This window comes from Carassius gibelio, chromosome B20, assembly GCF_023724105.1.
Source record: "Carassius gibelio isolate Cgi1373 ecotype wild population from Czech Republic chromosome B20, carGib1.2-hapl.c, whole genome shotgun sequence".
NCBI lineage: Eukaryota > Metazoa > Chordata > Actinopteri > Cypriniformes > Cyprinidae > Carassius > Carassius gibelio.
In genome coordinates, this window is record NC_068415.1 from 10,010,789 (window position 1) to 10,038,728 (window position 27,940).

The 27,940-nt window shown below is 36.1% G+C and overlaps 1 protein-coding gene across 7 annotated transcripts; it reads right to left on the reverse strand.

The window, feature by feature from the left end:
• On the reverse strand, window positions 1-27,634 carry scml4 (Scm polycomb group protein like 4). 7 transcript variants are annotated; one of them, XM_052586292.1, is made up of 9 exons: window positions 27,389-27,634; window positions 21,503-21,740; window positions 11,618-11,844; window positions 10,847-10,973; window positions 8,027-8,227; window positions 6,674-6,874; window positions 5,596-5,802; window positions 4,358-4,503; window positions 1-3,407 (listed from the first exon to the last, which is right to left on the reverse strand). In XM_052586292.1, exons 2-9 carry the CDS (start codon window positions 21,702-21,704, stop codon window positions 3,282-3,284), a joined length of 1,437 nt encoding a protein of 478 aa, XP_052442252.1. In that variant the 5' UTR covers window positions 21,705-21,740; window positions 27,389-27,634; the 3' UTR covers window positions 1-3,281. The 7 variants fall into 7 exon arrangements, with proteins under 7 accessions (XP_052442252.1, XP_052442253.1, XP_052442251.1 ...); XM_052586293.1 differs by having other exon boundaries at window positions 5,596-5,799; window positions 27,019-27,629; XM_052586291.1 differs by lacking the exon at window positions 27,389-27,634 and adding an exon at window positions 27,019-27,352.
• Between the last annotated feature and the right edge of the window lie 306 nt (window positions 27,635-27,940).

Sequence of the window (27,940 nt, forward strand, 5' to 3'; positions counted from 1 at the left end):
CAAGTGCTGAAAAGACTTTATTTGAAAAGTTTTATATGCATTTTCTAGTTTGCGATGGGTTGTCTTGTTTGCACAAGAACTGAAATACAGGAAATATGAACAGCGATATAGTGATATAGCCATATCTAGAACTACAAATACAGTTAGAGTTCAGTATAGGGTGTTCATAATGCTTTATTCTGACTCTTTCATAATGCTCTATATTAACCTCACAAACAGACACGCAATGCAGAGCCTGTCGTCAGTCACGAAAGTTCACAAGACTGAAGCCTATCTGAAGAAATAAAGCAAACCAACAATAAAATCATATGCATAAAATCATTATTTGTTAAATACACAGTCATATCATAGCACCAACATGAATGGTCCGTGTTGTAGTCCCCCTTTTTCCATTCAAACTCTTTTGTGAGCTGACAAATTTAAACAATCTTACAGGGGCTATCATCAAGAGCAGCATTCATAAATGTACATTTACATTTGTCATTACATAAAAAATGACAAGGAATGACATGGTGCGGAGGCAAACGCAACCTGACATATGCACACACAAAATTATGAACCGCAGAAAGGATCATCCCTAAAAGCCCACTAATATTCCCGTCACAAATGTTGGCAATATCTAGCCAGGAACATCAGAGTCAGTCGATATCAGTAGAATATTTGTGTGATATCATAAACGGCACAAAACAAAATTATTAAAGATTGTTATGATTGTTATTGTGTCGGGGCTTCTTACATGATTTAGTTAAGTGCAGCCATAGAATATAGTATTTAGAAACATATGTAAAATCTCAGTGCTGCTATTACTCAGTTAAAGGGCTTTTAAAACTAACAAGATATTCCCACTGTTTGAGTACATGAGTGGAAAGAAAAAAACTGCTTTTAAAGCTAATACAAGAAATTGAACATCACACATGGGTAATTCATTTCTATAATCTTGGGCATCACATGATTAAAGCCTAGTTTATTAAAAAATGAACACTACTTTTCAAATCAGTAGATTTAGTCATAAAGAACCCTGACCTCTTGGCACCAGATTTAAGAGCTCACCGATTATTTCCCTTTATTTCTTACTGGTGCCTACATTTTTCATTGAGAAAGCTATTACCCAGGACAACTGATGCTACACCAAAAGGAAAAAAACATCTCAAAAGCCTCCCTGTTGCAAAATGATAAACAATGATTCTGTACAGACGCTCGGTTTAACATAGCAGTGGCTTTAAGAGGCAGATTGTTCAACAATGAAATCTAGCACAGCAAAGCTGATTACATGTTAAAGCTGGATGTGTTCATTGGATGATTGGCTCTAAACTGTACTTAATAGATTTTTTAACTTAAGAAATGGTAGATTTCATCAGTGATTATCACATAAGTTATCATATTTACACATGATTGCAGATACAGAAAAGTTGTACACTTCGGTGTAATCCATTTTTGGATATGACATCATCAAGGCCGACTTAAAGGGATAGTTCACCTAAAAAATGGCAAATCTGTCATCATTTATTCACCGTCATGTCATTCATAAGCATTCCTGTGGAACAAAACTGAATTTCACTATAAGTCTTGGAACAACATGAGGGTTAATAAATGATGACAAATTATTCATTTTGCATGAACGATCCCTTAAGTTCACCTGTCTGAATAGGAATACAGTGATTCTGAATGCCATTTTTGTTCAATAAAAAAATACTAATAATACAAATAATAATAACAATTATTACACATCAAAGTCTAAATGTCACATTTAAAAAATAGGCTGAAACATGTTGTACTTTTTGATGAAACTTTACAGTAAAGTTCAATTTGTTTACATTTATTAATTCATATGTAAACTAACAATTTTACTGCATTTATTAATCTGGGCTAATGGCAATTTATAAATATGCTATTGTGCATTTTTAATTTATGTTTGTTTATAGCACAGTAATACGAATTCATGCAAAGCTGAATTTTCAGAATAATTACTCGTCTTCAGTGTCACATGATCCTTCAGAAACCAATTTAATATGATGATTAAGATTTCGTTTCAATGCTGGAAAAGTTGTGCTACTTAGTATTTTTGTGGAAACCATATCTTTACTGCTAGATTTGATCAATTAATTTTTTTATTCTACTTTCTTTCTTGCAGACCCCAAACATATAAACAGTAGTATATGTAGTAATTATCATTCAACTAGATTAATAAATACTGTAAAAGTATAGCTCATTGTTAGTTCATGATACCCAATGAAATGAATTAACTGAGCACTACTGTAAAGTTCTTCTCATTTTCGAAGTAAATAATAAGCTGACATTTGTGTAGAATCAGAGCAGCTTTTCAGTCTGCTCCGAAAAGAGGAGAAAAACAAGACATTTAGGGACTAATAAGACCTCTATTTGGTCCACAGTAAGAAATGTACTGTACCAGTATAGTTGTTTTTATTAACTTGACTTGTTTGTTGAGAAACAGCACCTGGTATGCATTACTATGTTTGTAATGCACCATTTTAAACTGCCTAGTAGTGTATCCTGTTTAGTTCTGATTTAGGCTGCCAAGGAGGCTTTCCAAAGATGACGTGAATGGTCCATTGCTGAGTAAAGTTGCATTTGTGCCTGTTATTTGCTGGTTGCAAAGTGAAACTGTTCATAGTTGTACCCTGCAAAAACTGTGTGCGTACTGTATCTGTTCAGTCAAGAGCACAATGCTGAATTCTGTATGTTAGTGATCTCCCAGGTTAGCGGCCTCTGAAGTAGCTGTCAAAATAAAAAAGAAAGTTGAATGGTTCCTGGTTACAATGGTAGTAAATATGACAGAGTTGCAGTGACTCCACTTCACCAGCAGGTGGCTGAAGTTCACAGGGATTTAGACAAGGGTCCATGGCTCTGAAAACATTGGAGCTTGTTTGTCTCTGACTTAATATGTTTGTAATGACGCCCATTTGAAAAAGCATGATTTACACTTATAACTCATCTGCATAACTCTCACTTGAGGACAAATAACTCAAATCCCAGAAAGCAGCTGAGATGACATGCCATTTGATTAGAGCAGTGTTCAGTATCAAGTAATCAATAAAATGCTTGTGCACTTGAAATTAGAAAAATGAAACGTTCTGGTCAGTAAAATGCCTCAATATACAGGCAGACACACCAAGCAAGTAAAAAAAATGGTCTGGTACTTGTCCTCAAATGACCAGAGTGGGGGGGAGTGGGGTTGGGGGAGGATCCTGTACTACAACAAATGAGAGTGACAGTAAATACTGTGAGTGAATCCATCTGTGTTTGTAGGGTGCAGAGACAGGTCAGAACTTGTTCTGTTTTAGTTTGTCGATGTGGTAGCAGAGCTTGAGAGCCGGGCCCAGTTTGAGTCCCAGGTACTTCATGATCATGTCGCTCTTCAGGAGAAGAAGAGCATCCCCATCAATCTCCTGAAGAAGTAATCACAATGTGCACAACAGAATGTTTTACAATACTGCTAGTGGAGATGCCATAAAAATCTGGTCCAAAAATGCTAATTATTTTAACAAATAATGTGATAATAGAAACTAAATTATGTGAGTGGTGCAGAGTAAAAGCAGAGCTTAAAAACTTGGCAAAGACCTTTACTATGAAGCACTAATGGTACATATATTAACTAGATAAGTAAAGTTTGAAGACCAATTGTAATGCTGACTTGAAAAGGCCTTTTTAAAAGATTGAAGGCTAACATATTTAGCACACAGATAGCATGCATCTAATCGAGTTGCATCTAAGTTCAGTGGCCATGGCTTGAAAGCTCTAGGACAATTTACTCGGTCAAGCCAACATACTTATTGTAATATTTATAAAACCAATGTAAACTGCACATTCAACCTGGATAATAACAATCATCTCTACCTCTATTTCTTCACTTGTAGCAAAGATGTGGCGAATTACATAAATGTGAAGCTGCAGTGCTTTCCAATTACAATTCGCACATAACCACCACACTCAGAGCACCTACTGAGATCCACTCATTTCCACATTTAATTAAATCACAGGCTTTTGCACTTTAATAATGCACACGATTCCAATTTCAATTCGGCTAAGTGTGCAGCCCTGGACGGAAGAGTGAATTCAATGTTAGTGTTAAATTGTACTTTGCTTTTGTTCTAATCTAAATAAGCAGTGTGCAAAGAAGTCTCCTGTAACATTCAGATCAGGTGCTTATTTTAACAATGATGTGAACTTGAATTGCTTCTGAAAGTGTGAGCTGTGAAAACACACAGTTGATCATATCTAGGGTTGTCTAACGCGAAACTGAACTAATGTTACCCACACAGGGATTTCTTATCTGACTAAATGTTCAACACATGGTGTTTGTTTGCCACTAGTAAATAAATGTGTCAATCAAACTCACATGTTTTCTGAAGAGATCCACGTGAGGGCCCAGCGCTTGAGGGTCTGCATCCTTGATAAACCACACCACCTCATCCACGCTCCACCTGGAGGGATCCTTACTGGGTGGGGGCTTTGCCTCCCCTCCCTCTGGGGATGGACTATAGGCTAGATAAAGAGAAATCAGGTTCAGAGGTAGAAGGTAAAAATAATGAGAAGTTAATTGTTAATCAGAATATACCAGTGGTACTTAACCTTACTGAATCCAAGGCCCTCCATTGTCCACCACAGAAGACCCCATGACTCAATTTGAAGATTTTTTTTAATGTATCACTCAATTTCTACCCATTAAAATATGTTAGAGCTTGGCGAAATTAGAAAAATATTTTCGGCTCTAGAAATCATAGTTTTAAAATGAGACTTCCTCATATGTAGTTTTACATAAATGTGAGAATCCAGGTTCTAAGACAAACAAAGAATTAAAATAAGGATATACAAAACCACTAAAAATCGTAAAGTTTTTTAAGTCATCTTTAAACACAGATTTGGCAAAAAAATTCCGTTTTTAATTTGTCTAGGTTCTGTTTTTTCCGTTTTAATTTTCCTAGACTGTGTTTTAATTGTTAAATTAAATCTTATTAATCAAAAAGCATGTCTAATTCATTTAAATCATGAAACGTACACAATTTAAAAGCATTAAAATTTAAAATAAATAAAATAAAATAAAAATAAATTAACATTTATTAAAAGTTAACAGAAGTTACATTTTCAAGGCCCTATGAAATATGTTTTAATTATTTTTTTCTTTCTGAAATGCAATTTTATTTTTGCCAGATTCTGTGTTTTTCAATCATTTTCTGGACTGAATAATCAAAAGCATCTCTAAATAAATGATTTTAAGAAAAACTTTTCTTTTTTTTCCAGAAATACTGTGTTGTGTATTTACATTTTTCTGGTAAATAAAATTCTAGTAAAAAATGTTCTATTAAATATTCCTTAAAAATAATGTTTTAATCATTTTGTTAGTTGTAGTAGCAGTACTACATTAAGTAATATGTTTCTGTCACAGTTTAAACCAAACTTTTATTTTGATGCGTTGTTGTGAAGAACAAAATCATAGGGCCTATATATACCAGTTTTTAGTGTTTTGATTCCTTCTTGATGTCTTCTCACATGAGCATCTTCTCATCTTAAAGCAGTTTTACAGTAGTGTGGAAACACTTGCAGCTTCTGTGAAAAAGTGGACATTTCCTCTCTTACCACTTCTGTTTCCTTCCTGGAATGTGCTGGGACTGGCTGCTTGCCTGCACACACCTCCAGAGTAGGCAGTGCCAGAACGAAAACCATACACAGGTTTACTCGCGGTGTACGGTGAGGACATCGCACCGTAGGCAGAGTCAATGGGGTCAACTGAATAGCGCTTGGGGTCCATTGAATCTCCATGGTAATCGTCCACCATTGAGTCTGCTGTACAAAAATAAACACAATTTAGGGAAAATAATGCATGCAAAGTGAAGTGAAGATGAAGATTGCCTTGCATGGTCCTTGAAGAATATTGTATACATACATGCACAAAGAATGGTAAGAAAACACATTTTTCAATTTCATTTTTCACTCAAAAGCTAAAAATTAAAAAACATTAAATATAATTAATTACAGGTGGTTCAATAAATATTTAAAATCAATTAAATGAAAATGTAAATTAAAGAAAGAATTACTAAATATAACCAAAATAGTGTTTTTACGTAGTTTATCTAGGTCAAATTATGGGGTAGACAGTGCAAACGCTGCTATATGCAGGAATCACTGATATGCATACAGTATATGTAGGCACCTTCCAGAGTAGGTTTTCCTCTCTTAACCACGTTAACCATTGACATGGGATTGAGTCATGACATTCAGACTAATCTCTAGAGCTCCAAAACCACATTCAGGCAGGAACGAGAGAGAGAGAGAGAGAGAGAGAGAGAGAGAGAGATGGAGCCAACAGAATTTAGACACTCAAACCACAGGCCACTCACAGAGGCACTCAACCTTTCACTGCCACTTAAAAAGCTCAGCTTGCACTAAAGGCCTCCTCTGCATTTTCAGAAGGGCAAATTTGGCAGCAACAGAAAAGAGTGCAGATGCAATAAAATGGGCAAATTACAAAACATCCAAAACCAAAAAGACAAAAAAACTATAAATAATAAATAATAATCTAATATATAAAATATAAAAAGTTATGCTGTGTAGATTTGTTTAGGGAAAGATGTAAATACAGCTCTATTAATGGGTAGAAGAAGAGTATAAAAGGGTAGAAGAACAGAGGTCACGTAAAAGCTTGATGAGCACGCACTTGACTTGGGCTGTCCGTCTGAGTGCTTTTCAGCATGGAATGAAGAAGAGGAGGAGGGAGACGATGAAGGGGCGATGGGCTGGTCACTGAAGAGGTTCTCACACAACAGGCTTCTGCACAACTTCTTGAGGAAGCGTAGGACATAGCCCACGCTGTTGACCACTGGCAAACTCAACAAATGCTGCTTACCATCAAAGGTGGCTGAGGAAGAGAAACAAAGAGTGTTTAACTTCCAATAAATTGCACATTGATGGAAATTGTGTTAATACTTAAGCAGCAACACTTTATTTCACTGAGTCTGCATTATACATATTAGATAGGGCTTCACGATAAATGCCATGTAATATTTAATGTGCATTTTGTCAGTAAAGCCAGTTCTGTAATCAGCTGTAAATCTCAATCACCTGCGCACTTTCACATGGAGCAGCATTTACTACACAAAGCCATTGTTCTCTGAAAAGCTACATGTGCAAAATATGATCGAGTGGAGATTGACCGCTGATTACAGAACTGTCTTTACCATCAAGATGTGCATTAAATATTGCATGCAATTTATTGTGCAGACCTAATATAAGAGGTTACAGTGGTGCTGCAAATGTGAACTTCTTTTAAAATATGCAACATTTACAGTTGTTTAAATAAGTTTGTAATACTGAAAGTTCATTACATTTAGAACTTAATATAAAATACGAATACATTTATATATAAATATTTACTCTATATCTTTTAAGTGGACGTAGTTTTTATCAAACACTGACAGATTAATCTGCTCTGGACAATATACCCATCCATCACATAATTAATATTTTACAAATTGTTTTTTAAATAAATCCTATACTCACCAAGGCTGAAATTATTTGATAAAAAATAAAGTAAAAACAATAAATAAAAAAGCAAACAACATATTTTAACAAAGCAATTTATTCCTATGATGGCAAAGCTGCATTTTCCATTACTCCAGACCTCATGTCACACGATCAATTAGAATTCTTATTATATGCTCAAGAAACATTTCTTAATACTATCAGTTAAAATAATTCAATGTTGTTGAAATGTTGTATGAAACTCTTTCTCTGATTAATATTTTAGTAGAAACTGTGATACATTTGATGAATAGAAAGTTCAAATTAACTGCATTTATTTGATATAGAAATCTTTTGTAACATTATAAAATGTCTTTACAATCACATTCGATCAATTTAATGCATCCTTGCAGAATAAAATAATTCATTTCTGGGGTTTTCTAATCTTACAAGCCTCAAGCTTTTGAACAGTGCATATAAAGGATGAATATCAGAATGCAGAACGGTAATCAGAATGGAGACACGCATTTGTGTTGGAATGCAAATGAACCTGAGATCTTTTCTCCCCCGTAGCCCTCAGTAAGCAGGGTGAAGACGGCTTTCTGCTGAAACGCGCTGTCAATGCAGCCCTGTACCGCCTGCTGAAGCACCACAGAGGGCCTGGCAGGACCCAGGTGATCGGGCAGCTGCAGCACCTTCTGCCTGTCCAGGTTAGGACCCGTGTTCACATGCTTATTCACGTAGATGCACACTGGAATAAGATGGAGAGATTTTAAATATGGAGAAACAGAGAGAGATGAACAAAGAAAGATATTTCTTAGTTACTGTGTAAAATTAGCAACATCTGCATTTATAATGGAATAAGTATGATATAAAACACCACAGTTAATTGCAATGCTATGCAGGGTAATTAGCTTTGAGCTTGCTTTTGAGAGTTTTGAAATTGAGTTCATTTGGTTAGCTGGTGATGTAAGTGTTTGTGTAACTGTAGCAATAAGTAACTTTAAAAGCACAGTAAATTAATAGTACAAAAAAAATCACCCCAATAATCCAACATTAATTAATGAGCTATAAAGACAGTGTAATTGTGCAACACACATACACAGTGCATATCTGAGATTTTACTTTTAAATCCTCAAATATTTGTCAAGGAATCTACAAATATTTGAGACCACTTTTATAGATTGTTTCCAGAGGTCAGGAAAGGAGAACTGCATTTCATAAACAAGAAGATATCACATCCTTATCATGGGATCCAAGAGACAAGCAATAAAGAAAAGGTGGGAGGCAAAGCATAAAAGACATGAAAATAAAATCTTGGCTCCTGTGACAGCTATGGTTTTTTGTATCATGAACAGTGTTTTATCCTGTGTATTTACCTAGTTGTTTACATGAAAAAGGAATAATTAATTCAATTAAATCACTAGATTCACACACTTAGAAATACAAAGCATAACACAAATAAATCTTGTTGCTTTTCTTGAGGTAATGACTTTAAACTATATCACATACTGTAAATCATACCCAAAAAATCATCTGTGGTTTTATGAGCCAACCGTAAGCAATAAATTTTGATTACCCCAAATAACCCCCCCCCCCCACCCCATAGGAACCATTTCCATGTACTCATTTATCTCAAGTGACTTACAAACAAGGAAAAATACATGCATGAGCGAGTCATCTTAACAAAAAAAAAGGGTTTGTATGCATTACCACAGAAATAAAAAAAGCCAGAAAAAGAGAGAAAGCAGCCTGTGCAGGAATCCACCAATCACTTGTCCCCCTCCCAAATCCTCCCACACAATCTGTCCCCACTGACTTCCCTCGCTCGTCTGCAGCATGCGGATGCTTTAATCTGACAGACTGCCATGCTGAGGGATTTCCTCCGTCGTCTGTCATCTAGAAGCGCCATGACCAGGAGGCAGACACACACACACACACATACACACTGCCCGTGCCGCCCATGGGCTAAAATAATCGCAAAAAGTAGCATGTGCGTGTGTTTAAGAATGTGTAAAATGATAAAGTCAATGAACACTTAGTGTGGGAGGACTGATGTGACACACAAAGCATTAAATCAGATAACTGACAGCAAGATTACTGACATGCCAGACATGTACAGTAGACTTACAGACACTGAAAATGTTGCATACTCAGGAAAGGCAATATAATTTAACAAGCACTAGCACACACGTTTTCTGGCTCAAAAGCTATTAACAATGACCTCAAGTCATCAAGGTCATGACCTCCACCAGCAGCCGAAACAAGTCCCTTGGCGACCCCCACAACAGTCCAACAGTTCACACACATACTGGAACACAGGTTTGTGAGCATTGAGATGCTGTCAGATTTCTCTCTTCAAAGAATTTATGGAAATATGCTGATGTCAAACATATGAAATTGGACAAAATGATCATGGTTTTTTGAAATACACTAAAGGGACTAAAAGAGAGCGTGACTCTTCCGCTGTACAAAGAATTAAAGTCTAGACACCTGGTGGGCAGACAAAAGCCTCTTGTTCGGCAACTGCTCCCTACGACAAAGGGATTAAGCTTTGAGAACTCAGGATTGAGTTCAGCCGTACCATCACATCTTCTCAAGTTTAAAGTAGACCTAATGGAGAACCAGACAGGTGCATTGAGACGCAGCCTCTACTCATTTTGAAAGGCAGAATTTAAAACACACAAGCTGTAGTCAGGATTTGAATTTATTCTAAGCTTTTATTCTTTAGTTTAAATACTAAGATTTTTTATTCCATTATAAAAACAATGTAGCAGAACAGAATTGATCTCTCCACTGTAATAAAGAGTTAAATTGGATGATAATGCCTCCAAGGCAAGAGCAGTCAGGTCCCTCAATAACGTCCCTAGAGACTCTCACACCTATTAACCTTTAAAATAAGAGATGTAACTACTCTTTTCTCTCTGTTCCATCTCCTTTTAGTGATGGATGTTATTGCCAATTGGATGGGCAGCCCGTGTAGACCACTGGGTCCTGACCTCAAAGATTGAGTGTGTCTGTGCAGTGAAATAATTTATGGCTACATTCACACAGACTGAGTTTGGAGTGACAGACCAGTGGATTGAAGTCTCATCACAACTGGCACAACAATATTTGAATGCAATATATGGGTAGGGTTACAGTCTTACAGTTACAGCCACGAAGAAGAGAATGAGATGGCACTGAGTCATAATGTGACTCCTCTGAGGACAGTGATTCCACTAATGCTCACATTTTATTATTCTCTTACTAGTAAGAGCAGGGTACTAGTTTCTGGGATAGGCACAGCAACACTGCAAATAGAAAAACTGGGAGTCGGCAGAAGTGTGTTGTGTGTGTGTGTGTGTGTGTGTGTGTGTGTGTTTGTTACCTGTGAGGACCTGTGGGGTGGCTGAGTGGGGGATAGTAGCAGCGTCCTGGGGAATAGAACTCATGTCTGGCTCCGGGGTGCTGCTGGGAGGAGAGATGGCTAGAGGTGTCATCAAGCGAGCCTTCAGCTAAAACACACACACACACACACACACACACACATCATATTTATTATTACTGTTATTAATAATAACATTTTATATGATAATATTTAGACATTTATAAAACATATATATATATATATATATATATATATATATATAAGGAGATTGTTATTTGATAATAAATATGGGTATGTTTTGGAAGATAAACTGTCCCTAACACAGCTACATAAAGCAATAACCATCAGGTTAAGGTTAAGCAAGAATGTATTTGCACTGTGTCTTATCCAAATCTGCTAACATGCACACACATTGTGCTAGCATGTTGCTCTTTAAATCAGCAGCAGCGACATTATGAGGCTTGTGCTCAGGCACACGGCTAAAAATAACTCAGCAGCAGCAGACTGCAGATACATCAGTCAAAGAACAACCACCTATCACCTCCTTCTCTTGTACAGTCAACATCAGATGGGCCTACCTACAAAGCATTACTCTGTTCCTCTAGCTAAACCATCATAAGTGTTACACACACACCATTATGCACTAAAATGCACCACTTGATGACGTTTATGCATCTGGTAGACACGGCTGAAAAGGCCTAATCTTTTTTGTGGCCTACGCATGCATGTGCGTATTTAAACAGACACACAAACACTCTGATATTTACTGACCTTAAAGCCAGGCTTCCTCCCTCTCTTCTTAGGCACTTTAATGGGTGGGAGGGATTCTGGGTAGCGACTCTGATATTCCGGGTGCCTCTTTAGGGGTGGGCGACCCCTCTTGCGACCTGGAACTTTTCCACTTGGGGGCGGGAGGAAGGAGGGACTAATGGCCCCAGGTGATTGCATCTCTCCACCCCCTGACTGAACTGATGCAGCAGAAGGAATACTCATCAGACCTGAGAGAGAAAAACACAATGACAATGTTAAACTGCATTTACATTGACATTACATCATTTGAATACATTAGGTAGCATTTTTTTTTATATAGTAAAAATTGTCATTCTGCATCGTGTGTTGGAGATCTGACTTTACAAATACCATGAATTGTATAAGGAGTACACTTGTCTACTAATTGGATATTTATGTTATAAACAAAAACAAAAACTACAACTTTTTAATATCCAACCATAAATTCATCATAAAACTCTTCAACACACCCCTCAACCAAAACACGCATACACAGAAATATATGTAGTCAAGTAAGAAATTTTGGGTTCCCACACCTTTAGACCAATGATTTTCCATGATTTTTCATTCGTCAGTCATTCGTGATTACTGGATAATTTTAGTAATCTGAAAGAAAAAAAAATTAAAATAAACAATATAGCAATTTTAGCGGATGAAAATTTAAAACTGAGCATAACTATAGAAATGATTACATTAGAATAGTGTATGAGTAAAAATTGTATATGTGTGACCCGATATTCAATATTTACAACTATTTGAATATCTGGAGTCTGAGGGTGCCAAAAAAAATCTAAATATTGAGAAAATCGCCTTTAAAGTTGTCCAAATTAAGTCCTTTGCAATGTATATCACTAATCAAAAATTAAGTTTTTATATATTTACAAAATATCTTCATGGAACATACTTAACTTAATATCCTAATAATTTTGGGCATAAAAGAAAAATCTATTTTGACCCATACAATGTATTGTTGGCTGTTGCTACAAATAGACACATGCTACTAAAGACCGGTTTTGTGGTCTGGGGTCATATATATATTGTAGCTGATAATTTAAAAATGAAATTAACTAGAAGGGAAGACAGCATCTATTGAATTTTCAATTACATTTTGCATTTTATTTATTAGGATTTTCACTTCCATGTCTCTTCCAGTCCTAGAAATCACAGCTTTAAGATTCCCTGATATTTCCAGCTTTTCTATGACAGTGGGAACCCTGGGATTTCCCTTTCCCTTAATTCACAGAAAACAAACATCAAACCAACCAAAACCAAAACAGTTTGAATTAAAATAACAGTCAATGCTTTAACATATTCATTCTGAGATTTCAACTCAAACACATGACCACAGCTCAAACACTGCAACCGGTAGTGCAACCTGCAAACGAGCAGCTGTTCCTGGAAACATCACAGTGAAACAAACAAGATAAGAGTACTCAGTAGTACTACAGCAATGCTGTCCAATTAAAAAAATAGAAACAATGCACGACAAATTTAACATACAGACCATCCATAATTACATATCACAATCATATTTATTGTGTAAATGCCAGAAAAACATACTTTACTAACCATGCACATATGAAACTGGGCTGGTATGAATTATGTGAAGAACAAAAGCTTAATGATGAAACTGTGAAGAGGCCTACCGTGTGCAGACTGTGGAAGAAACAGACACTGAGCCACATAAAAGCATCTTCACTATCCTCCGTTCTTCCAACTCTCTCTCTCTCTCTCTCTCTCTCTCTCTCTCTCTCTCTCTCTCTCTCAGTCAGTCCCCTCCCCCAGTCCTCATTCACTCTCATCCCCTCCCCCTCCAGCTGTGGCGCCTGGCCTCAAGATCGGCCCTTACAGACAGCTTCCCCTGCTCTCTCCTCTCTCATCCTTCCTCTTTAAGTAAGTATTGCCTGGGACTCTAATGAACTGGGACCTTTTAAGGTGGCATTTTAGGATATAATTATTTAATTATGTTTTCTTTGACAAAGAAATTAGTAAAAAATATTATGAATTACTTCTCATAACTAGAGTTAATAATAATAATAATTAAATTGGGATAATTATTGATCATTTTAATTAATATGCTACCTTCTAATTATTTGTATTGATTCTGTGACTAAATACACAGAACACACTACTTTCATGTTAATTTTTAAAAGGAGGGTACTTAATATGCCATGCAATATGGTAAGTGCACTCGCTGTGCATAGTGTCAATAGACACTTTGAAGATCAGCTGTGCAAGCAGAGATAATAAAATGACATGAATCTACTTTCCTGCTTTTCCGGATAAACATTCATGAGATTAAACTACAAATAGTATGAATACAAAAAGTTATCTGCACAAAACATCAAGTAACATGCCATATACTATAAACGAAATATAAGGGAATCGTCAATTTTTTTTTTTTACAAGACAAATAGGCATGACCCCAATTTCAAATAATTTTCATCCACTTTCTAAACATCAGATTATTTCCGCTCACCTGCTCGCGCGCTCTCGCTCTCTCTCTCTCTCTCTCTCCCCTATGCATCAGCCAGGCCATGCGTAATTACATTAATCTATTTCTCACGCACAATGGTTTTTCCTACAACTACACGATTTTATCCTACTTCCAATAGGACAGAAAACCGGTGCCTCGCAAAACGTCCAGAAAGCAGCCTGAGAGAGAGGGAGAGAGTGAGAGAGAGAGAGAGAGAGAGAGAGAGAGACTTTAAAAATAGAGCGTCGAAAATAGAGCAGCGTTCCACATGCGCGTGTTAATGTTTACGAGCAGCGTTGCTTTGCGCGAGCTCTTCCTTCCTTATCTCCTAATCTTACTGCGAAATCAGTGGCACGTGAACACATGTTAAATGTATGAACACTCACCGAGCTCTCAGCGCTGGATCGGAATCGCTATCAGCAATGTCAAGACTCAAACTCGCTTCCGTGCCTCTGTCGCTTCCCAGACCGGCCGCTTCTGCCGCTCGCGATACCTCCGCGCGCTCCGCAGCCGCTACTTCGTCCCCTTTTCTGTCGTCATGGCAACTAGGCGCCTAACATCCTCCCTTTGCCATAGTCATAAACTGATGCAGAGCCTGCGGAATAATTTAGACTACAGCAGTGTTTAGAACAGCCGAGACTCCCAAAACGATATGTCCACTGCCAGCAGCTGATGGGCTGAATTTTGTTTAGGCTAGTTGAATTGAAAAATAGGCTACTACTCATGATTTAAACAGTTTTTCTATGACACATTTTATTCGATTTCATTTTTGGATATGTAATAATTAATAAACTGTAAATTCAATAAATAAAAAATTGTATTTAAAAAATAAACAAAAAAAATGTAATATAGCAATATTTTGGGAAAAAAAAAAAAAAAAAAATATATATATATATATATATATATATATATATATAGGTAAATCAGAATTTCCTGATTCTTCGTGCAGGTTTAAATCTACAGGATAAACTAGAACAAATCGACATCCTTGTTGTATAGTGAGACTTTAAAAATCCTCAGAAAATAAAATATGCATAAAATATGCATGCATTTTCTCATGTGGGCATGAAACCGATTTCAAGTTCTTTCTCTGTGTTTAAATAATGTAAACAAATACTGCAGACTACAGAAATGAATTAATTATACCTTATAATTATTGCCATTTTTTTTTTTTTTTTTTTTTGGCATAGCCTTTTTACAACAAACAGATTTGTTTCAAACAGGGTGTTGTTATATAATTTAATGATACTTGATAGGTAGTAATTAACAACTAATAATGTAAAATATTACATTTTTAAGGGCAAATAAATAAATAAATGCCTGTCCCCAGCTCAAAAACTCATACAGGCCACAAACTGAACTCAATATTGAACTCATCTATCAGCAACACAAACATTCAACCATCAGCACATATCAGCACTGCCTAAATGCTTCTGAACACTAAGCCATAATAAGGCACATTAGTTACTATGTTATAACAATAACAGGTATAAAAGGCAGCTTCACTGACCATGGAGTGCATACAAGCATTCAACCAGGCAAACTAAAGAACTAGCCTAGATGATTTCAAAAGGTGCATTAAAGCCCTCATTCATGGTTTTTTCGTTGAACTCGACAATAATATCAACACTGCTGTGAAAGATAAGTTCTAGCACTGTACAGAGTGAAAGAAGCTTCCTTCTTCCCTTCCGACCCCTCTCAGAAGAACGCAGGGAATGTGTAGCACTCCCTGAGTCAGTGGTGTGTGTGTGTTTGGGGGGGCGGGGGTCTGGCTCGTGTACCACCCACACTCACACACTATCACATGCTGGCTAGTGTACAGACAGTGTATCTGCTGACTTGCTCTGTCCAGGATAACGTTGTTAGATACACAAGCAAAAGATTAACCACTATGCAATCTGGACAGTGAAATAAGATTTAGAAAAAGTCTTTGTATGAAAAGGTTAAGCCATTGGGCAGTGAGGCAATAAATTACATTTTGGCCCCTTTTATATCAACACTTTGCTGCTACAAGAAAACTACACAAAGCACACACACACACTGTTCCCATGTTTTATGGGGACATTCCATAGACGCAATGATTTTTATACTGTACAAACTGTATTTTCTATCCCTTTTCTATCCCTTCCCTTTATTTTATCCCTAACCATACCCCTAAATCTACCCCTTACACAAAACTTTCTGCTATTTTAGATTTTTTAAAAAGATTCTTCTGAATGATTTATAAGCCTGTTTCCTCATGGGGACCAAAAAAAAATTCCCACAGGGTTAAAATGTACTGGGATAAACTTGTGGGTCCCCATAACACAAGGAATACCAGGACCTGACCACCACACCCCAACCCATCCCAAACACACACACACACACACAGTCTATTAAACTGACCTGTCCTTGACCTCCCACATGGATACTTACATGTAATAAACTGCTTCCAGGTCAACTGAAGGTCAAGCCAATTGTCTTCCAAGTCTAACCACACACACGCGCACACACACACACACACACACACACACATACGCACACACACACTAATGCATGTCTTCATGCATACAAACAAACAGAACTGGAAAAAAAAAAAGGTAAAATTCCAGGATCATCATGCCATAATTTGCAATGGAATAATAGTAAAAAATAATAATTATCAAATAAAAAATTATAAAAATTATGTGGGTTACAACATATTTTTAAACATCTTTTATGACAGACAAAAAAAAAAATATTGCGTATACTGAATAAAAGTTCAATTAAAAAACATAATAAAAATGTGTGCAATCAGTGGGAATATTTTAAAAACATAATAAAAATACAGTTTCATTTGTAAAATTACGGTCCTCGTGTTACTTCCTCCTGTCATATTGTGCTGTTTTTCCTCTTGTCATTGCTGGTTCGTCTTGTGCCACAGAGACAGTTATTGACTTGCTGCTCTGTATCCCAGTCTTGCCCTGTTACTGTGTATCCTTGTTGTAGTTTTTGCTCTTGATTTTCAGATTTTGGTTTTTCTCCTTAGTATTCTTGTTTATATTTAATTGTTATATCATATTTAGTTATTCATCAGTCTTGTTTCTGCTCTTGAACTGTTTAGATTTTATACTTTAGATATTTTTCAGTCTAAATTTGGATATTTGCATTACATTTGTTTTTGTTTTGCTTTTCTTTTTCTTTTCTTTTCCCCATCTTGTTGTCTCTGTGTGTTGCGCTGAGTAGTGTTGTAGTGTGGTTTTGAGTGGTGCCTTGTTGAGTATTTGTTTGTGCAGTGTGTTCTCTCCAGTCCTGCTCTACCAGCCTGAGACTCCCTACCTGTTGGTCCCCCAAGGCGGCCTGCCAACCAAGCCTGGTGCTGAGAACCGTATCTTTGATGCTGCCCCTGGACAGCGTGAGGAGATCCCTCAGCAGGATCAATCTAAGTCTGAATAAGCTCTTTTGCACTACAATCATTTTATCTACACTGTTTGTTTCCTTCACTGGTTTGCACTCTAGCTGCCATGTGCTTTGGGCTGCTTTATTTAACTGTGTTTAATTTTTTATTTTAAATGTTTATTTTATTTTTTTACATGCCCTCATTTGTATAGTTGTATGTTATATTTAATCTGTATTTATCTGTATTTTTATGCCCTACTGTTAGTATTCTCTATATACACAGAGTAACGCATTTTCAGTTCTCTGTATGTATTTGCTCAACATGTGGAAGAATTGACAATAAAGCACACTTAACCAGTCTTAAGTCACTGGGGTATATTTGTAGCAATAGCCAAAAAAACATTGTATGGGTCAAATTTATCCATTTTTCTTTTATGCCAAAAATCATTAGGATATTTAGCAAAAATCATTTTGTAAATTTCCTACTGTAAATAAATCAAAACTTAATGTCTGATTAGTAATATGCATTGCTAAGAATTCATTTGGACTACTTCAAAGGTGGTTTTCTCAGCATTTAGATTTTTTTGCACTCTCAGATTGCAGATTTTCAAATAGTTTTATCTCTGCCAAACATTGTCAGCTCCTAATAAGCCATACATCAATGAAAATCTTATTTATTCATCTTTCATGTGATGTATAAATCTCAATTTCGAACAATTGACACTTAAGGTCCAGGGTCACATATACATACATATATGTACAGTATACATATGTATGTATGTGTGTGTGTGTGTGTGTGTGTGTGTGTGTGTGTGTGTATACATACACACAAACACACACACAATTATTTACCCACAATCCCTTTACAACAAAGAGCCGCATGCTTTGAAAACAACAAATGGATGACCATGTAAACACAGAAACAAAAGCACCAGCAAAGTTCAAACTACATCAGACTTACACAAAATCAAATGGGTCATCAGCAAGATCAATAATCAACATGGGTTGCTATGACAACAGCACTTGCCATTGCAGAAATAAAAGCCAGCAAAGAAAGAAAGAAAGAAAGAAAGAAAGGTTATTTTCTTTGGGACTTGTGAAGAATCTTGCTGGCAGAGCACTAGCTGCTATCACAGAAATCACATCCGCTCTCATGGCTGAGAGACAGTGGTATCTAGGGAGCAGCCATACTGGCCACTAAGAGGACGCAAACCACAAACAAAGAGCAAACTCATGGAAACTGTGCTCTAAACCCCGCTAGCCTAACACAAATATTCACCAAACCAAGGCCTCTATACAAATCACTTCTTCAAGTTTTGCTTCAGGACCCAGATTTAACACTAGAACCAAGTGGTGATCTAACAGAGCATCAAAACGGTTTAGAATACAAAAGCATAGAACATGTGCCAACAGCTGAGAACCAGTGAAATATACTGTCTCCCTGGACACTGTACTCTGTGAAATACATTTAGACATTCTGACGCAGAGCTGGCCGCCATTCACCCATACAGCTGATTGCTATATTTAATTTCTAATTATGCCTGGAATACAGAAGACAATAAATCAAAAGTTAATTAAACTCATGGATTCATCTTTAGTGGCAACTCAATCATCTCAAACCCATTAACACTGCAGATGAGGGACAACTACTGTGTGTGAGTGTTCATGTATGTGTCTATGTAAACGAATGAAAAAGAAAGGAAGATGGAAAAAAACCTGAAACATGTTACATTATATTAGTTTAAAATGTCATGTGGAGTCAAGTAAACAATTTTCTATCATTATTGTTACTATTTTCTCAATTACAGTAATCTAAATTTTCTTATTGCATTCAGATGTAAGGCATAACTGGATTCAAAGCTAATTGTTTAACAAGCATTTTATAATGTACACACACTGATGTTAAACCACCAATCTGACATGTTGACAAAAAGCTGCTTTGACTGGAACTACAGCTCTAGGTGAACTAAACAGAGAACCATCATCAATTTTCTGGTTTCAGAGTCACATGCCCAGAATTGCCTGCAGCCACTGACTGGAAATTATACCTAAAATATTCCCACTGATTGCACACATGCACAAAATGTGCAATACAATGTGCACACACACACACAAATCTACTAACTCAAACCAAAATAACAAAAGATTTAAAAAAAAAGCAAGCAACTCCAGCCAACGCCTAGCATAGAGGAGGGGTTTTATGAAGAAAGAAAAAAAATTAATTGATGTGCTACCCCTCACAAACAACAACAACAAGTTATTTACTTCATACATGGCACATTGCCATAGCAACAGACAAGGGAACCCTGATTCTAAAAGACCATGTGATCAAAATATGAAAACTAGTACTAAAAATGTGTGTATGTATGTGTAAGACAATTATAGTGCTGCATACTATTTCCCCCCAAAAACTGGAAGGAACATCTGTCTTTCTTCATACACAGCGTGAGAATAGGGAGTGCAATAATTAAGAACGACACACATTAATCTCCATTAATCTTTTTTGGAGTCAAGCAGTGCTGAATCCCAGGGTCCGATGTAATGAACAGAGGATATTCTCACTCTTCTTTTCTTACTGTCTATCTTATCCTCTCTAATGTTTTTTTTTTCCTCTTGTGCCCAATTACTCTATTCTCATGTATTTGCCAGTCCTTTCATCAGCTGGAGAACTATCTAAATCCCTTTTAATGATGATAAAACCCTGAGTATTACAAAGAGGTCTCTGTATGCAAAAATAGCATTTTATACACTGTCTATAGATCTGACATTTTCACTCATGAACAGGAAGTGAGGAAACGGCATCAAGAACCCTAATATAACTCTTAGTTTAAGAGTATCGATATTATCATGTATTGATGATGGTCAGAGATACCTGATGCCTTTGACGATATCAAGAAATTTATAATAATAATAATAATAATAATTATTATTATTATTATTATAGTACTTTTTAATTACTATTAGAACTTATTTGTTGCACCATATTTCTTTTTACACTTTTTTCATGGTTGCGTGTTATAATCAATCACACACGACTCCGTTGAGTTCATGAACGTAATGGCCAATTAGAGGCATTCAGATAAGTCATCGCTGAAACACTCTCATCATAAAAGAAAAGTGCCGATGTACATGCGATGTAAATATGTGACCCTGGACCACAAAACCTTATTTTTAATAAAAAAAAAATAAGGGTAAAAATCTCTAAACTGAGATTTACATATCATCTGAAAGCTGAATAAATAAGCTTTCATCTGAAGGATGGTTTGTTAACTATATATACACAATATTTGGCCGAGATACAACTATTTGAAAATCTGTGCAAAAAAAAATAAATAAATAATCAAATCAAATGAAAATACTGAGAAAATCACCTTTAAAATTGTCCAAATGAAGTTCTTAGCAATGCATAAAAAATTATGTTTTGATATATTTACGGTAGGAAATTTACAAAATATCTTCATGGATTATGATCTTTATTTAGTATCCTAATGATTTTTGGCATAAAGGAAAAATTGATCATTTTGATGCTAAAAATATACCCCAGCGACTTAAGACTGGTTTTGTGGTCCAGGGTCACATATAAGAGACAGCTTCACTGATTACATTTGAACGGAAGAAACTCATGCTAGACTGAAGTCATTGATGATGTTTTTTGATAATGCAAATATTCTTTGCTCGCTTTCTGTAGCTGCTGTTTAAATAACTAAGGAATATCAAGACATCCATGTCCTACTCCACTGAAAAAATATATAACCTTTAGTTAACAAATTACACTAACATTAGGCTGTTGTATGCTGGAGTTGGTTCACTCTTAAGTAAAAATTTGTATAAATTAGCATGATAATATCGTATATCGGCAATCTCATAGGCAAGGCAAGTTTATTTATATTATATATCTCAATGGCTGATGATAGGACTATGGAGCAAATCGCCCAACACTATTAGCCATCCACATAAAGCTGTTAGAATTAGAATTAATTTTATGTCTCTGAACTCAGCTGTTGAACTGCAGTTATTATGAATTTATGTCTTACTTTGAGAACAAGTAGGAGGCGTACTGTCTCGTATCCGATGCCCACTCTGTGCTTCCTCTCCCAGGTCAACCAGTTGCCAAAGGCCCCTCCCCCTGTCGTCACGGCGATTGAGGCGAAGGCGGAGCCTGACGGTCTGCACACCCAGGACGCTTGGTATCCAGGAGACAGTGGAATCCTCCAAATCCCTGCCACGCAGTCTCATTCCCACAGCAACTCACACATCGACCAAAACATTACACTGGGAGACACAAACACACACATATTGAGAACATTAGAGCAGTGTGCATCATGTAGCTATCAGCTACACTGCTGAGGGACACACATTATTTCTTTAAGGTAACAAGTTGTCAATGAATGCACAATTCCACCACTTTCTGAGTAGAAGAGTGGAAAAAAAACAGACTGTTGCATCTTATTGTCATCATCGTTTTTAAAATATATTATACTAAGACTGGGAAATTATGTTCATAAATCTTTCAAAATTTGAAATTGAAACAATATATTCTTACTATTCACTATCTAAATATTTTCCCCTCAAAAGTAGGTGATTTCTGAGAAAACAAAGTACAGCTTAAAAAAAATGTCTTGGACAATGACCTGTGCTATATGGATGTTATAACAACGGCTAGCTAAAAACTATTAGTTATTCAGTCTAGGACAGATTATTCTTTGTATTTCTAGTTAGAATAATCCATATAGACATGTGTAAAGTAGGCTTTATCTGAGCAACATTTGGACTTGGGTAACAAATTCCAGCAGATTTAAATACCCACCAGAATTCCAGTTTCAGACATAAAAGCAACTACAAGTACCTTTTGAAGTGTAAGGGATGATTTAATTAACCCTAAATAAGGTTATTGAAGGAGTTATCGAATTAGAGTTTCTCAGGAATCTTTGTCAGCACAATAAACGATCAGACCAATGCTTTATTTGGCAAAGGAACATGTCTTGGCAGCCATTCCTGACCCAACCACTGGGTAGGCATGTTTGTTATTCAGCCGAGAAGTGATGCAATGCATCTTCAAAGGAAAGATGACCCAAAGTGGTCAGGACATCACACACACACACACACACAACACCACCATCACTACCACTACAGGCAGCTGTGGATTTCAAAATGATCAAACCAAACATTTAATGTAAATGACTTTCTCCACTGCAAAGTTAAATGTACCTGTGGAATGAAGTCGGTTTAGAAATCTAGTAATTTAGTACAAGAATTTAATTAAATTTTTACTATACACAAATGTATGTATGTAGCAACGACCTATTGTTGTATCATCTTCCTATAGAGGTTTGTAAACTCTGACTATTTCTAATCTGCATATTAAGGTCTCTCAGATTTAAGTCTTTTATAACCACAAATAACCATTTCCATTCCTTTCAAGCAACAAAAAAATGAAGCATGAAAAATCCGAGGTTGAATTTTGGTTTGAAAAAAGCAATAAATTTGACTGACCAAAAAAACAAAACAAGAAATTATAATAAAAAATGAGATGCAAATTAGCCAACTGTGCCAAACAGTACAGTTATTGTTAGGAAAATTGGACTGGAGGAGAATAGATGACTTTTCAACACAAGACAAGAAGTATTGGCTTTTAATAACCATCCTACTTCAAGCATGCTTTAAGCCATTTCTTTACAGTCTTCAGAGGAAGTCTAAGCATTTCAATCATTTAATTTCATGGCACAAATTTTTTCCATCCCAATGTAGTTTAAAGTGACGCATATGCCAAGCTTGTTAACAACCTAGTTATTTTCCAAAGCTCAATAATATGGTTTTAAATATACTTTAATGTGTTCTGATTTCTTGCTCGGAGAAACATTTGATATTAAAATGTGCATCTTAATGGAAAAAGTCTGTTAAATTTGTAAGGTATTTCAAAAGTACTGCAGCATTTGATAGAGCATTACACTGTACTGCATGTTTAAAGTAGTAAACAGTATGTATATAGAGCGCACAGCCAAATATTCCAATTAAATAAATGGCTGCTAGTCTTTGAATGTAAACTCCAGGAAAATACTGTGTAGGAGTCTAACAAAGGGTTGTAAACAGTGACCTGTGGAAATCATTTCAACAGGGGGTTTGAGTACGCCCTAAAACTGAATCATTCCTATGATATTTAATGAGAGTAATGGGACCCAGCTGAAATGAGCCAGTCATATCACACCCTGAGAGCCAGTTTACAATTGAATTTCCTTAGCCTTCAGCACAACAAATCAGTGCAAAAGAGAGCTGTGCTCCACAATCACAAAATCAAACCTATACCCTCACCCTTTTAAGTTATTACATAATAAATAAGACTGAGATGAGCAATCTGGATGCAGAAGTTTCCGTGCTTTGTTCTCACAGCAGACCGCCAGCTGCCCTTGCAATAATGTCTGCCCTTCCAGATAATCCTTTTAGTGAGGGCCACACTTGGCCGGTGCTTTATTAGCATTCATCCATATTTTATCATATTTATTCGTATTTGCCCTTGTGCTCTGTAGGCGCAAAAAGGCTTAGGCTCCCCTTGAGAAATTACTTCAGAAGCAAAAGACAGAATCAGAGACACAGACACATTCAGAATTTAAACATTAAAATTAATTTGTGCCCAAGACAAATGCAAACTGACTCTCTTGATTCACATTCACTATACACACACACACACACATTCTGGATTGCTGAAATGACAAAAAAAAGTGCATTTTTATTACTTAATATTTGTTTACAATCATGACATAAGATATAGACTCTATCAATAGCCTAAAAAAAGCTGTTTTATTTTACACTTAGGGGTCATGTTAAGATTACATGTCAATATACATTATGTTACTTAAATTTTTAAAAACTAACTTATGTCTTAGTTTAATAAACACCATTGATTGTAATTTTATTCATAAAATTGATTGTAAATCAAATCATAAAAACATCATCCATTTTTAATACTGTAAATTATAATGCACTGATGAATAAATCCATGTATAGTATTTACAGATTATTGGTTTTAGTTTTTAAGTTTTCATTTTTTTGTTTATTTAGACAAATAACTATCAGCTTGGCCATCACTAAAATAAATGTAAAAATTATATATATATATATATATATATATATATATATATATATATATATATATATATATATATATATATATATATATATATATATATATATATATTAAAATAGATCAGTTTTTTAATTATAACAATATTTCACAATATCACTGTTTTTACTGATTAATTCAAAGCAGCATTGGTGAGCATAGAATATTTTTTAACAATATAAAATAAATGTTTTCAACCTCAAATTTGTTTGTGTAATCTATCCATAAAAAAAAATTATATAGAGCTCAATACAAAGTACAAAAAAAAAAAAAAAAACCGATTAATTTGACATACCCTTTATATCTAGGCTATATAATAATAAAAATAAAAATAAATAAAGCAGAGATCTATCAATTCCCTAACCCTAACAACCTATCAATGTCACTGTGCTAGGTTGAGTCAGCAAAACAAGAAGACTGAATTTCATTCTGGATGACATTCAGCGAGAGATATTCAGATACACTTTCCTTTAGCTTTACTGTAGTATTTCAACAACAGGAGACATATTTGAATATCTCAGTTAAAAGTAAGAGGTGAAGCCAAAGGGTAAGTGGTGCAATCAAAGACATTATGTGAATAGTAAATGGTGAGGTCATGTGAGGAAGGTCTTGTTAACAGACATAACAACAGGGGAGTTCATGGTGAGGATCATTTAAATAACTTTCAGGTTAAATGAAATCTCACCCAGCTAAATCTCAGTCGTAATCATATTCTCAAAGAAACACTTCGGAAAATTGCAGAGTTCATATCAGCACTTGGAAAGGCACTCTGTCTACCAAAAAATAAAAAAGATTTGCCACTTTTGGGCCAATTACGCCACAATCAAGTCTTATTTCAGGCCCATTTTCAGACCAGGAACGAGTGTGAATTTGAATGTACCATGTGTGGCACTCTCCAACATCCTGCTGATATCGCTGATGCCTCAGCACAAGGTCAACAGAACAATTATTTACCTATCGTTCAGCGGTATTTCCTTACACGAACCATACCATACACTGTAAAAGGGCAGGGCTGTTTTTGCATGACCCTGAAGTGCTCTGTGACTGCAGTGCTTTTCTAACCTTGTAACCAAACACACTTCCACACAGTCCATCTCTAGTGGCTTATTTGGTTCAATAATGAAGAATGTGTGTATCCACTTATTCACTCTGACACAGTGCCTGAGGGTCTGTTAAAACACACACCACTGCATTGTGTGTGTGTGTGTGTGTAGGTGTCAAGGGGGAAAGGGACCTTCACAGGAGTCATTTCAAGCATGCTTAGTCTCTGAAGTTGTTCTTTTCCAAAAACATAACTTGAGGATTAATAATGATGGCTATAGTAATCAGGACTGCTTGTTTCATGTAATGTAAAGTGCAATGGAGAAGAAGAAATTATGGCCCATAAACGGCCTTGACAATACATTACTTTTTCGTGTCTGCAAAAAGCTGTTTGCTTAGCTGAAAACAATAAAGCAAAATTATTATCAGCTCTCTTATGTACAAATATCACTATCGCCCCCAGGCTGAACTGCAGTCCTTTAGTATTTAAGGGAAAGTGGCAGCAAAACAAAGCAAGCACAGGTGGGGCAGATAGGATTTCCCAACGGATTAGAACACATAAACAGCTCTACACATAGGAAATGTTTATTGATCGGAGGTTGGCCCTTAATAAATCTAAATTCTTACATAATGAAGATCTGAACAATGTTTCATTTAAGTATCAACTTTGCCTCAAAAGTTTTCCCCAAAATCATTAGAAGAAATAAAAACAGTCCCAAATTGGACAACTTTTAGGACAAAGCATTCAAATTCATGGATACATGGCTCAGATCATTTGATCATAAATATTATAATCTCTGCAAAACAGGCATTGCTGAGATCTCACATCTGGGTCCATTTTTACAACATAAAATCTGAGAAGCAGGAGACATAAGGTGATCTTGCCATTTAATCTCATTGCTGTCTAGGATAAACAATGTAGACCTAAAAAAGTAGCCATCTGTGATTTTTATTTCCTGTGGGTGTAATCAAAAACTGATCATCAGATAAAATATAAGAATTTACTATACAATATTCAATCAAATAAGGGAACTGTACTGACATAAATAAATAAATAAGCAAGCAAGCTACGCTGCACAGTGTCTAAAAGTACCAAAAAAAATCGAAGATGTCATTCAAATCATGTTTTTTAAATTAAAGACTTGCACAACCTTAGATCTCAGAGTGTTATCCATAAGTGCAAATCTCATCTCAAGATCGTCTAAAAATAGACAGACGTATACTGAACAGTAAGTTATCACAATTAATGCAACGTATCTGTTGATTAATCACCAGTCAGACAATATCGCAGTGGCCATTTCATATTTGCATCGACGAACTTGACGTCTCGAGCGACACCGACATCAGCAATGATCCACCTGGAAAAAGCAGCGAATGTCAGAATGATTTTACCTCTGCTTGTCGACGGCTACAGCGCTTAGATTGTCGCCTGTCGGAGTCGTGCAGAACAATTTCGCCAAGCTGCGGCAGCTGGACTGCGGGCTCGATTTTCCTCCCGCGCCGCCGGTGCAGAAGTGAAGTCGCGCGAGGACCGCGGCCAGGGCTCCGGGAGCAAAAAAACAGCCGGTTTCGCTTGCACGCAGACACGGTGCCAAACTGATCCGCACCCCGGGGATCTAATTAAATGCCAAGCCACGGGGGCGTATGGTGAAACGTTTATATATTTCGCCTTGCTATGCAAAACGATGTAGGTGAGAGTAAAACACACAGACACAGGACATCCGACTGTATCCCAAAAAAATCTATTGCATAAATAGCCTACTTCGTGTGTGTATACGGTGAGGGGAATCTCTCTTCGGTTCTTGGGTTTTGGAACAAACCCACTTGATCCCACAAGAAGCTTGTTTGTGAAATTCCGTGGAGGATTGCGGGCTATTTTCACCAGTGTTTCCGATCCTCGCTATAAAGCAATGTGGAACGTTTCTGAATTTAGGATTTGAAACTGTTGTTTTATATTGTCCACAGACTCAAGTAGCCTAATAAAATACAGAAGACCCAGTGATATTTTAACACTCGTAAGAACCCATTGCATAAAACAAGGCCACTATAAATAGGCTCATTAATTTCGTTTTTTTTTTTTTTATAAACCATATACTAGAACATAAATCTTGTTTATGAAATTCAATGCAAATTTTGATCTAAATTACAGTAAGCTAAATTATAATTTTACCAACTAGTCGTCTTCTACTGTACATGTGTGTGCCTACCATGAATTCAAAATTAATTAAATGAATTAGTCTACTTTACTTTTGGTAAAATAAATAAATAAATAAATAAATCTCAGAATGTTTAAGACCTCAATTCACGGTGATTT